This window comes from Podarcis pityusensis (genome assembly GCF_964106645.2).
Source record: "Podarcis pityusensis genome assembly, chromosome: 17".
In the NCBI taxonomy this organism is placed as follows: domain Eukaryota; kingdom Metazoa; phylum Chordata; class Lepidosauria; order Squamata; family Lacertidae; genus Podarcis; species Podarcis pityusensis.
This window is the reverse complement of record NC_138042.1, coordinates 20,398,024-20,411,998: the sequence shown is the minus strand read 5'-3', so window position 1 is coordinate 20,411,998 and position 13,975 is coordinate 20,398,024. Positions and strand designations below refer to the sequence as shown.

At 38.2% G+C, this 13,975-nt stretch overlaps 1 protein-coding gene across 1 annotated transcript in view; it reads right to left on the bottom strand.

Annotated features, from left to right (window-relative positions):
• The window catches only part of UHRF2 (ubiquitin like with PHD and ring finger domains 2), a 47,766-nt gene that overhangs the window by 28,058 nt on the left and 5,733 nt on the right, over positions 1-13,975 (bottom strand). Inside the window, exons 2-3 of the mRNA XM_080987790.1 lie at positions 10,729-10,971; positions 5,313-5,575 (exon numbers count right to left, since the gene is read on the bottom strand). Coding sequence (XP_080843916.1) covers positions 5,313-5,575; positions 10,729-10,971 — 506 coding nt within the window. The remainder of the gene's footprint in view (positions 1-5,312; positions 5,576-10,728; positions 10,972-13,975) is intronic.

Sequence of the window (13,975 nt, the reverse complement as noted above, 5' to 3'; positions counted from 1 at the left end):
AGGTTGGGGGTTCCTGGTCTAAACAGAAAACTTCAGCTCCAGCCCACTTGCATAGACTGCCAGTCCCACCCCCCAGCAGAATTCTAAGTGCTGATTTTGACCCATAAAAGACTGCATGGTTTAGGATTCTGAAACCTCATGGACTACCTTCCTTCATGTGAACCTACACAGATGTTGAACAACATACAAGGCCCTTCTCTGTGTGTCCCTTCCAGATGTTGAAAGGGGAGAACCTGCCTTTACTGTGGTAGCCCTGACTGTGAAAAGCCTCACTGATACTTACTTTGTCATCTTTCTAACATCAGGGAAAATACAGTTTTATTCTCTTGGGCATTGAATGATCGGGCCTTTGGTGGCTGTAGATATTCATCGTGTGTTCAGGGAGTGAGTGTTTTCTGTGGTTTCAGTGATTTTTTTATTTTTCTTTCAGATGAACACTTTTCGCATTGTTTTATTGACTTTATTTTGTATATTATATTATCATTATTTAAAATCACATAAGTGATTTATTATATCTGCCTTACACCACTGAATCTGAAATTTCACTGTAGATTCTTTGAGTAATCACCACGTATATTTACACAAATGCCTCTAAGTACAATGGCAGCCTTCATGAATGTAAAAAAAGTGATTTGATATGAATGATATTTTTCTCCCTGTGTTAACAAAGTGACTATGGAATGTAGTTCCTCATTGTTGCACAATTTCCTACTGGAAACCAATTGCTTGCAGAATTCAAGACCATAATCCATCCACAATCACAGTAAGCTACAATGAGGGTGATAAATTAGGATATACCCTTGATTTGGTGGGAAAGCTGAAAGCTAAAACTCAGTATTGAAAAGGAACCGGTCTGTTTGCAAACTGGAGGTGTGTTGCCGTTCAACGGAAATACAGAAATTTAGATCTATACACAAAATCCAAACTATCTGTGAGGCAGGGAAGAATTTATGCAAACATGGATCATCTGGAATTTCTTGGGACTTTCTTATAAAGAAGTTGACACCACAAAATTTAAGGTTCTGTCAAAGTCTTCTGTTCTTCTCTGGCATGTTAAAGTATAGAAAAGTAGAGCTTAGATGACTTTGAGATACTTGAACCTCAATTGCTCCACTTTCCTCTTTATCAACTTCTTCCTAAAGAGGGAGGATACAGGGAGAGTACAGACAATATCTGTTGGGGGTTTACTGAAGGCTGAACAAGATGGTGAGGTGAAGAGAAACAGCAGCCAAAGGGTTCATTTATATAGCCATCCAATTGTCCTTGTACTAGCTGAAAACTCTGGTTGAGAGCACCAATAATTCTGATGCAGTGCATCAGTGTAGAATTTCATGGTGCATATTCTCCAGTAGAAGATATAGAAGACGATAGTTTCCAGAGAGCAATGCCATGAATGGTATTAGATGAATAGGTAGACTGGGGTGAGATTTCAAGAAACCAAGCTGTAATTTTGGCCCCCTTGAGTCCTTCTAAGCTACCATCCTTCTAGATACTAAAACAAACTTCACTAAGGGACAGGTGCTCTGTGCTGGCCATACTCTATGGAAGCAGTGAAGTAGAGTAAGACTTGGCTTATTGGCAAACAGCAATAGTACTCACCACATCCTTTGAATCCCAATCATCATTGTAACATGTAGTGTTTGTTCCTTAGTAAAGTGAAGTGCATCAGCCTGAAACACATGAGCCAGATTTTTCTTGTCATCTGGAGTGTGATCAAGATAAAGCATGGGGTTGTCCCATTGAAAGCATTGGTACCTAGCCTTCACAAAGATAAGAAAATTGTAGACTAATTTTCTATCCAGAAAACCTAGCTTCCCTCCATGTTGGTATGCCTCAGCAAGTGAGTCGATAGCCAAGTGGTTAAAACGAAAGCAGCAGCCCCTTCACTAAAACTGCTTTCCAAGTACTATGAAATGAACAAGAGCTTGTTTCAGGAATTTTTAGCTATTAAAAGTATAGCTAGTAACATTCACCTGAGGAAGTGTGTATTTCAATCCCAGATATTGGGCCATTCTCTGCACTTATTTCATATGAAAGCGATCTTCATACAAAGAGGTAGGATTGGGATCCCTACAACATGCTCCACTGAAGGCTCCAAGGTTCAGTCTGACAATGTTGAGTATGAGCTATTAAGATGCTAGTATGACCAAGAGTTGTGGCTCATGAAAGTGAGCATGTCTGTGCCCAGAAAGATCATGGAAATATGGCTAGAAAGAGATTGTCAAGGATCCTTCAACAGAGATAAGGATAGCTGTAACTATCAGCATTGCATCACAGGAACCAAAACAGCTTCTTAGTCCAGTCTCTCTGTCATTCTTATGAGAAATATGGCTCCGCTTAGCAATTACAGTCGCTGCTGAAGAAATACAACTTGTGCCGTTAATGATGATTGTGCAACCCATACAGCACATAGGCGACAATTATTCACACAATTAATATTCTTGTCCAAAAACAATTTTTCACCCTTTATCAGATTTGTGAGAATAAGACAACTACTTACAAAGTGCCATGAAAACTTAGAAGCTATCTAAAATAAAGTGAACTTGCAGTGTCAGATTTTACTAAGTTCTTACAACTTCTTGACTCAGTTTTTGTTTTTCCTTGTTTTTTAGGTAAGTTCAAGAAGACGGTAGGTAAGCAATTACAGCTGAGCTGTGTTTATTCTGGCTTTTGACACTGCTAATGGAAAGCTGCGTATTGTCCAACCCAATCCACCCTGTCTAATAGATTCTACTAGTAACAGCACACATGCAATCACATACAAAACTTAAACCAACACTGAAGCCAGTTAAGAAGCACTTAGCACAGGAATGCTAGAAACCAAGGCTCCATCCCTAATCGTTAGGTGAAGACAATAAATCAGCATGGTGCTACTTCCTTTTCTTGGAGGCACGGGGGATCAGAGGCTGGCAAACCTAAGAGTGTTTTCAGTACCTGTTTCCGAACAACTTGGAAGCCACTTATGAGGAACACTTCAAAACTGAACCCTTCAAAAACAGTGCAAAACACAGTGCAATGGAGGAGTCTGATCTGTGTCCACGGTTCCCAGCATGGAAATAGGGACCAATCTTGGTTCACGGATCCACAGGGTTATCAGCAAAAGTAGGTGCCAGCACTACCCCCCCATACCCAAAGCCCTAATGAAGTACAAGCAAGACAAGCATCCCCTCAGTGCTCCTCAAAGAGGCAAATCAAGCAATATGTCAAACCAGTACAAGGACTTTCACTCTACAAGTGTGGCATTTTAAATAAGACATATGTTATGTTATAGGCTCAGTGAAAACTGAAGCAAAAGAGCCCCAAGCAACAAAAATAAAATATTCACCTACACTAGGCTTGCATCTGCACATCAAGCCAAATCACAGTTTACGGCACTACGCATGAGCAGGAATGAGCTGCAGTCTGAGATTGATTAGCTCCCCTCTTTCCACACAGCCAAGATTTCACTTCCACTTTTGATTAAGAACAACTTATTACATCATCCAGATGCATAACCAAAATTAATCTTAACAATGATGGGTTAAAACAAGCCATCAGGGAGACAGGAACTTGTTCCTACATGAGCAGATCTTACTAAACTAAGGTTTGACATGATGTGCAAAAGCAGCCCATTCAGTCTATGCAAAATGTACCATCTGAAGATGAACTTCACGGGCAATACCTGAAAAAATAGTTTCTTAACCAGCTTAAGAAAGTGGCACCTGAATAGACCCTTTGTCCACACAAAGGGTTTATTCCGATGCTACTTCCTTAATCGATTAAGAAATATGAATTAGACTCAAGTTACACACATGCATCTTGGCCTACTCCCTTACAAAACAGAAAGTACTGTACTAAAGCCGATGTTCATTATCAAATGAAGAGCCCAGTATTTCATTTTCAATTATGAACGTACAAATAGCTGATATTGTTAGGTACCCTATAACATCTGTATTAGGTTAACTGCAGAAAGATAACACTGGCCATATAAGATTAAAAACAACCGAATTGAGATCTCAGCACAGGCAGCAGGTCCCCTACCTACTGCTAATACTAGAATACAGTGGTACCTTGGCTTAAGTACTTAATTCGTTCCGGAGGTCCGTACTTAACCTGAAACTGTTCATACCTTAAGCACCACTTTAGCTAATGGGGCCTCCTGCTGCCGCCGTGCCGCCGGAGCCCAATTTCTGTTCTTAACTTGAAGCAAAGTTCTTAACCTGAAGCACTATTTCTAGGTTAGCGGAGTGTGTAACCTGATGCGTATGTAACCTGAAGCGTATGTAACCCGAGGTACCACTGTATTATTATATGCTTGTATTTTTACAACACAACAACCGTAACACATTGTAATTTTATGTTGTGAACCACCCTGAGATCTACAGATAAAGGGCAGTATACAAACTTTAATAACAACAACAACAACAGTAATATATTAAATATTTCTTTCTCCCTCTTGACAACACAAAACATGCCTTCATGCAAAATATGTAAAAGAAACAAATTAATCATCTCACAACAATATCCTTTTATCTACAGGAGTCAGATCCTGTTCAGGCTGAAGATGTGCATTGGATTTTGACAGAAACATGACCAAGGCCACACAGTTACTGAGTCATTTTGAATCAGGATAACCAGGGATCAAGGAGTGGAAGCAAAATATCCCCACCCCACACACACACACACACACACACACACACACACAGAGTGCCAATTAAAACACATACTTCCAGTTGGCCAAAGGTCTGTGTGTGTATATTTAGTGAGTTGTGGCTAAGGGATTTGGTGTTTGTCCTACTCTGGAAGATGGGTTGAGACCCCATTACTATGCTCTTCACATCAATAAGCAGTTAACAGTGAGCTCATCTGTCTCTCCAAAATACTTCCTACAGGAAAAGCTAACAGGGTTTAAGTAAATAATGTACTGACAAAACTGTATTCCTATATATTTCTTCACTTATTAATAGTAAACCTATTCAGTTTTGTTTAGTAATTCCAGATAATTTTTTAAGAGTTATGCTCTGACTGTATATACAAAGTACTATAAAATACTGTTGCAAGGCTAATTTATGGATTCACATCCTGCGAAAGTCTGGGTTTCTCAAAGGAACTACAGTTAGTATTTCAGCCAAACTCCCAAAATAAATCCTGCTGCTCCCAGGAAATGCATTATATCAAACAGAAATGTTTTGTGGTTTGTAAAATCCTGTTTCTTTTGAACTTGGAATGTGAACTTGTTTTCTTAAGGATTTCAATTTCTTGTGAAAATTCTTATCTTATACCAACCATATAAATGCACATGGTGTCCTCATAATAATATCAGCAGCACTTACTCATCATACTTGATATGATAAACAGTATCTTCATCAGTGTCCATATAATCTGAGTAAGATGTAGAAGGTGCATTGTCCAAATTATTTGCATTTTCTCTAGAGTGATCTTGGTTTAAGTTTCCATTAGTCCTTTTGTAATTACTGCCACTCTTCCCTTGTGCTTTTCCATTTTTATGTCCTTTTGTTGCTTGAGTTACATTTTGTATATGAGCTTCAAACCAGGATCCAATAGTAACATCTCGGGCATCCACAAGTTCATTTATCTAAAAATAAATTTGACATTTAGTGAATGTTATGCCGAAAAAGTACAGAATTAATAATGCTGTGGATCCCCAACTACAATGCAACTGCATTAGTTAAATTCACTCTACCTTCACATTCTTAAAACTAAACAAAATATTCTACATTTTGTCAGAAAATCATTTCAACACAAATAAACTACAGATGTGAACAGAGCAGCTCTTGTTTTAAATTACTATTCTCTCCTTCACATAACTATTCACAATCACTAAGGTTACAGAAGCTTCCTAACCTTTGTTTATTCCTGCTTTTCCTGTATTTTACTGCTTTCTTCATTTTCTCTAGACATTTCCTTCTCCACAATAATAATGAAATCCTTTAACTCTGAAAACTGTTCTTTGCTCATCCATTTACAAACCATCCTCCAATGAAATAATTCAGCTTTGCCAATGAAAAGGTGATTTTGTGCTTATTATTTTTGCATATACTCTAACAGTACACAACTTAACCTTTCCAAATTATCTCTTATGAAACAATAAATGCAGTTATTCATTTGTTGTGCAGAATTCAAATGTATTGTTCCTAGGAAGCACTTCTGAGGAGTGAAAATCACATCACAGAACTCAATGTGTTAGCTCTTGGAAATGTGTTTTTTCTCCAAACTAGCACTTTTACTACAATACTTTGGGCATTGGGTTAGCAATGGTTGCAAGAAAAAGGCCACAGGAATTAATCAACCAGTAACTCTGTGGTCACTGCTGATGCATAAAACAACTCCCTCCATGCCTATGCTATTTTGTGATTTATTTGTTTTTTAAATGCTTAGTGTAATTAATGCACCTACAATTCTTTAGGGCTGCGTTTCCCACTAACATGCTTTTTAAAGCTACCACAATCCCTCCTGCCCTTAACAACAAAACCCAGCACTTTATGGACTATTTCACTTCTTCCTTTTTTCACTAAAAACAAAAGCCCAACATACTTTCCTCGATGGCCAAGAACTTCTCCTCTCTCCAATGAAAAAGAACACATCACCTACATTCTTTAAGATACATTTTATTTCATCTGCTAAAACACCTATACTTTTCCTAATGATGTCAATGCTCACAACCCACTGCACATTTGCATGTATTTATATCTAACTGCTTATTTACATATTTATATCCAATTATATTTATATAAAATTCAGCAAACAGAACTGAATATAGAATAGTGCCCAGCGTCACCTTAGTGCAACCAATAGGAAGTCAAAAAGCACTCTCCCAGTGCTACTCTCTGGACTCTGTCCCCTAGGTAGAGCTGTAACCGCTGTAGAACTGTAAGTACAGAAATACAGTGCCCCCAATTCCCAATTGGTTCAGGAGGACACCATGGAGGAGTGCAGATGGCAGCTTGCCTCTGTCTTGCATAAGGGAACCTGCCAAAATCAGGAGTAGCCAACATGGCTTCCTTTCAGATGTTTTGGAATACAACTACCTAGCCAGTATGCTCAATGGTCAGGGGTGATGGCAGCGCTTACCCCTTGACTAAAGTATATTTAGTTTTCTCTCTGCTTTGGCAAATAAAATCTACTGCAACTACAGTAGCATTATTTTTTTCATATTAACTGGAATGTTACATTTAGCTGTGCACATCAAACAGACTATAACTACAGTTTAAACGGCCAACCCATATCTATTTATATGATCCTTCACTACACTGAAAGCCACCAACTCATCAGACAGTTTTGCTTCACTATTCTAAAGAGGGAAATAGGAAACAGTCATTTTGAAAATTGAGTGGTCTAAACCTTGAGTTCCCATCTTGATGCTCACAGGTACCATGGCACCCTCAGACAATCCTCTTGGTGCCCAGCAAGACTCCCTTCTTTTGGAAGCGAGGGACAACAGCAACACTTTTTATTGTTTGGTTGGAGCATACCTGCTTTTCCGGGTAGAGGGTTGCTTTTTTGACTGATTTGTTTTGGGTGTCTGCACATCACTAGTTTTTCTTCTGTGAAATGGGTTCTTTTGGTGCCCACAAAGCTTTATTAGTTTTCCAAATGAGCCTATGGGCCCATAAAGTACCCATGATTTAAGCTTAGTCTCACTTCAACAAAAGGCCTACAGAAAAAACCAGTGAGGAACAAAGTTGATGAAAGGAGAGGATTGGAGGAAAACTTGAGGGAGGCAGTACTGCTAGAAAGGAGGAAGCTGACAGGATAACTGAACTATTGATCCAAGAGGACAGAGAAGGCATCAAGACCATGAAAGGTCTTAATGACTCAAACCCAGCAGAATAATACTTAACTACACATAGCTAAACTATGTTTTCATTAGCAGTCTTGTGGCTTCCTGTTAAAGCCACACTACCACCAAGAACAGAATTTCCATGTCTGTATGCTCCTGTACCATGTTCCTTCTGAGTATGGTTACAGCTGTCCCAGTGTCCAGTTTCCTTAACCCCACTGTTGCAGGGACAGAAAAACAGGTAAGTGAGCGAGTTGGGATCTTAAGGGGTGGGTCTAGCCCACAAGCCAGAAACTAGATCACGGAACCTCAAATTAAAGGAGAAAACAGGGCTATTTTGGCATAGCTCTCAGTATATTTATGGCCTTAGGTGAGCCATTACGTTCAACGTGTGAGCCCTGGTAACAGGCGCCCAGGAACTGAACGATTAACAAAGCCTGAATTCCAGCTGCAGCAGTATGTAGTTCAGTATCAGCAAATTTCTATGGTAACTGAATATTAAATGAGGCATGTGAAAAGGCTTGTACATTTTCAGCCCAATCAAACCAGTACATAAGCTCACTTGCAGTACAGTCTGTAAAATTGTGTAAGAAAACTCAATTTGCATGCTTCTGAAACAGAAGAGAAATGATATAACATTATCAAAAATAAGGTGCAGTCATAATATAAAAAGAATGTTACACTATAAAGCACCTTTGTTGTGCTCCACATTGCTTCCAGGAGTGTGGTACCAAGAAAACAAAATAAATGCTAAATATGCTAATCCCAGGTCTTTTGGACACTTAAAAACATGTAATGTATACAACTAATGCTGTTCAGCATTAAAAAATAAAAATAAAAATATTTAAAATGGACAGAATCTGAACCCAGACCAGGAACATAGTCACAAATGACTGGCAAAGCTTTTCACCCCAAAATAAGACTCTATAATTCTGCCAGTAAAGTTCACTAAATTATCACAAAAAAAATCAATCAAAAATGTTAAAGAGGGGTATTAGCCTGTCAGAATAACACGGAACTCCATGATATATATGAAGAAACAGAAACTGATATTGGTAACTCAGAAAATAAGACTGATTAAATTTCATGCAGTATTCATTGAGTCTTGGTTTACTCACCCCTTTTTCACAGCTTGCTTATGAAAATATCATATTTTTTTGTCTATAATATGCCCCCATGTATAAGACGCCCCCTATTTTGGGGGACTCAGATTTAAGAAAATGAGGGAAGATGGCCCAGAGTATAAGACGCCCCTAATTTTTGACATTATTTTTTAGGAAAAAACCCTAGTCTTCTATATGGAAAAATACAGTAAATACTTTATATCTACTTGACACTTTGGGAGCACTTAAGGAGACATAGGGTACCATTCAAGAGTCATCCTGCACAGAGTAGCCCCACTGATATTAATACATATGAATAACTTAGATTCATTAATGTCAATGAGTCTTCCCTGAGTGCTGAACACAACTCAGGATAATTTTCAGAATACACAGTAATTTTCTTACTATAATGTTGGTGGTGTCAGAGGCTTAGTGCTGTCCAGCTGGCCATAGATAAGACTCCGGGCTCCCAGCCAGTTCCAAACAATTGATTTATTTGACAAAGTTCAAACGTACATCTCCAGTGTTTCCATTAACCTCCTTCCCCTTGTGCGCAGTTGCTCCCTCTAATGTTACTTCCTCCTTTTCCGCACCCAGCATGCAAGTCTGCGAAAACTCCTCCCCTTACTTCCTCTGTGTATTGTCCCAGGCTCATCCTCCTCCCCCTCTACGTCAGACGACAAGCTGCTGATAATCTCTTTAGGCTCTCTATAACTGCTGGTTTCTGTCCTTTCATCTTTTCCCGTTTGCCTCTCCCTGACAGGTGGTTTCTCCTGTTTTTATTGTTTTCTGCCTGCTCCTCATAAACTGGAAAAATGAAAGAGATGCTAAATTCCTTACAGTTCAGTAGCTTAGCTTCATTTGTAATAAAACATTTAAAAAGTAGATATTCAATTTGGAATTGACTGAATAAACACTATTTTAAGGTATCAAACATGATAATTGAACGACAACCCAAGATATACATAATACGTTTTATGTTTCTAAAAATGAAAGGAGGACTAAAAAAGGTACTGCATGTTTTTCCATTTTCCCAAAAAATCATTTTGCCTAGGGAAAAAACCTAGAAAAATGAACATTTTCCATGGCTTCAAAATTCCTAGATACCAGCTTTTTCATGACTTTAAGGGAAGAGGGCACTTCCAAGTTTTATCCCATCAAATAACTTGAAAATAAATTCTAGATTCAATGAATCCATTGAGTTTTAGGCTTTATTACATCTGAAATTTCCTAAAACCATTACAGTGAATTTGTGCTTACAGCAGAGGAGTTTCATGTAGACCAGTGGCAGGAAAGCTATGGTGCACATCAGGCTCATGAAGCCATTTGAACTGTCAAACCAGCCCCTGGAAATTGAAGATAAACAGTTCAACTCCAAAAGTGGGGAGGAAATCTTATTCCTCCAGCAAGGATACTGTTGCTCCTAGAGTCCCAGGGGCAGTGCTATCCCACCACCAGCTATTTTTAGGGCTACAGTCTCTTGTTCACTCTCACCATTAACTTGTATGGAGTAGAGTAGTGATGGACAAACTTGGTCCTCCAGCTGTTTTGGGACTACAATTCCCATCATCCCTGACCACTGATCCTGTTAGGGATGATGGGAGTTGTAGTCCCAAAACAGCTGGAGGGCCAAGTTTGGCCATCACTGGAGTAGAGGATGATTCCTTCAAATGGCTTGGGGTGGGGTGGGGATTTATCCCCCTGGAAAGAGGGGCAACTAAATTTAGACAGAAATCCAATATACAAACCTCAAACTTTACTTAACATTTTTTACTTCACAATAGTCATGAGAGTAAAATTTATATGTACAATTATACAGTCCAAAATTTACAAAAATACAAATACCTTGTATCGTCCAATGCCAGGATCAATAAGAAACGAACGTGCTGACGTAGATGGCTGATTAGATGATCCACTGTTTGCTCCTTGCTTGGCTTTGTTCTTACAGTTCACAACTCCACAGGAACTGGGATTTCCATCTTCATTCGTTGATGGAGAAGCAGGAGCATCAGATTCTGAGCGTATCAAAAGCTGAACTATATCATTCAGTCCCACATTATAATCAAATAAGGTGTGTCCATCTTCAAGCTATCCAAAACAAAACCCAGGGAGGAAAGCAATCAGCAGATGTTACTTCAAAAGTTTGTATCTTAAAATATAAAGAATTGCATCAATATATAACCTGGAGATAGATATAGACTGATATAAAATAAATATAAATAAATAAATACTTCACACTAGCTAAATCAAACTATACTGATAATTGGATCAGGACCAGTTGATACTGAGAAGTTACAGATTGAAACCATACTATTCATTTGGTCTTTAGAACAGTATTATTACTAACTTATGAAAAGCTTAACTACTTTGAACAAAAAGCTATACATATAAATATGTCAAGATCTGCTACCTTCTGTTTCATGACAAAACAATGTTGTGTAATAAAAAGGTTACGTTAAGAACAGAAACTCATTATACACCCCTACATTTATGACCAGAAGAATATATTAAAAGTGTTTTCATTGTTTAGTTTTATCATTCACATTTCCTAATGTCATTGTAGTTTTTAAATCTAAAAAAGCAATGTTTTTCAAATTTAAACTTGATGGTTTGTATTCAACTTTATATTTTCTTCCTACAGTCCCTCCGCTTTAGAGTACAATCCTGCAGATATTGATATATATATATGTGCAGTTAAGTCTTGTTCATGGTGTAAATATCAGGTCCACTAATTCTGGCCATACTTGTTGGTTTGGAGGAATACACAGATAATTCCTAGAGAACATGTAACAAATTTATATGAAAAATAAAACCAGAAGTGTGACAATGTATCGCTACTGGAAGGGTTTCCCTACACAAATACATAGGCCAGGATTCAAAGCACTTTCTGTACAAGTATAGTTCCCTTTGCCCATCTTCTTTTGCTCACCCAAACTCAGTCTCAAGTCTTTCAACTCCTTTTACAACTGTAGCTCAAAGTCTGCGGACCACCAATACATTTATTTATAAAGGTACGTATATACTGCTTTCTCAAAAAAATAACAGGGTGATTTACAGCAATATTAAAGCATTAGAAACATTAAAAGTAGTACAAAACAATCATTAAAATAATGGGTTACTCAAGAAAATTGTAAACAATAGAATAGGCGTGTTGCCATAAAAAAGTATTCAAGAGATGCATTTTATATGCACTTCCTCTTCTCTACCAAAATACAGTTGGACCAGACTCTTTTAAATGTAACAAGAAGTTTTGTTTTGTTTTTTATTTTACTGGAGGAAAGAAGTGCCTAAACAAAGCAAAAATATTTTCCATAGGGATCAATTAACATTAAAACAAATCAGGTTAAGAGATCGCTGAAGTTTAGGAATTTCTGCTAATCTGGCTTTTCTAGAAATTTACTAAATTAGGACACTAGGACTAGAGGCTCTACTACAATTAGGAATCACTTTATTTTAGTTTCTCTTTTAAAGTTCTTTACTGCAATGAAGCACCATGACAGTAAAGAAACAACAATAATTCGCATCTCTCAAAAAATGTTGAAGCAACTTGTTTCCTGGGCAATAAAAGAATGTTTTCAATTAGAAAAACGGGAGAGGGGGTGTTTAAAAATTAACAGACAATCAGAGGATGAAATGTTACTGCAAAACATTCTAAAACAGTAAAAATCTAACTGACTATAAAAGTTAGTGATCTAAAATTCAGGCCCATGAGCTTCTTTCAGGTGGTCGATTGTGAGGGGGGGGGGGAGAGAGAGGAAGAGGGAAGGAGAGGGTAGGCGATAAGTGGTTTTCAATATTGTGATATATCACCAGCTAAACATCACAATATATCAATATATCACAGTATCTGCTTGCCTGCTGATGAAACTGAGTGTGCGATGACTGGCAGTATTGTCATTTATCCATTTTAGACCCCTAGGTAGTAGCAGTTGCCAGAACATTGTCCTGTTTGCCTCCGTATAGTTCCATCCTTATTTCCAACATTGTGGTATATTGCAATGTTTAGCTGGTAATAACATTGTTTAGGTGGTGATATTGTGAGGTTTAGCTGCTGATAACATTGCAGTGTTTAGCTGGTGAATTATTACGATGTTAAAAAGCAGATATTGCCTAGCCCTTGCACACATTGTGATTTGTGATATATTGCCGTGTGTGTGTGTGTGTGTGTGTGTGTGTGCGTGTGTGTGCATGCATCTATCTCCTATGCATGTTCTGCATACTATGCATGGGAATCTGAATCCTGGGAATAAGAAACAATGAATACATTAGAACTTACTTCCAAGTAGACATAGGAATGTAATGCACAAATTACTAGCTTGCCCAAGACTACCCAGGTACCTGTGGGTTCTTAGTCTCTTGTACAGTGTCACCCATCATTGTGAATATGAAACTTTGGATTGCCTACAAACTATCCAAACTTTCATATTCACAATGATGGGTGACACTATACAAGAGACTAAGAACCCACAGGTACATGTGCAGAGGACTATGTTTTTTGAACATATAATACAATCTGGTATAATACAATATCTAGTAATATTGATGAAACAAAATAAAACCATGATCAGTATTAATTATAGGCGTTTGTTTCAGGAGTGAGGAGACATAACATATGTGAAGTGGGGGCGGGGGAGAAGTGGAAATAGTACAATGATTATTAGGTACAATCCTAGGGAAATTACTTGCCAAGAATTTCGCAAACATAATATTTAGTTATTGTCACCAGTCAGAAAAATCCTAGTTAGTGGGAAGCCAGCAAAAGACCAAGATGCTTTAAGGGATTCATCTAGATTTCTGTAAATGCACCCTCCTCTTGCCTGGAAGACTGCACACCCAAAGGACAAGATCCATGCTGCATCAAAGAAGCCCAAATAGGCAGATGAGGAGGCAGGGGTGAGGGGTAGGCATCCTGTCCCCAGCAAAGTCTGACCTATATCTTCACTACCACCAGTGAGACAAATAAAAAAGAGGTAGAGTGTAAGTCTGGTGAACTGAGACATATGTTGCCTCCCATCTGCTGGGCTTGTGCTTCTAGAATGCCACATGTTCTAAGGTGGACTGCACCTGAACCTGAGAATTATCCAGTGAGAGA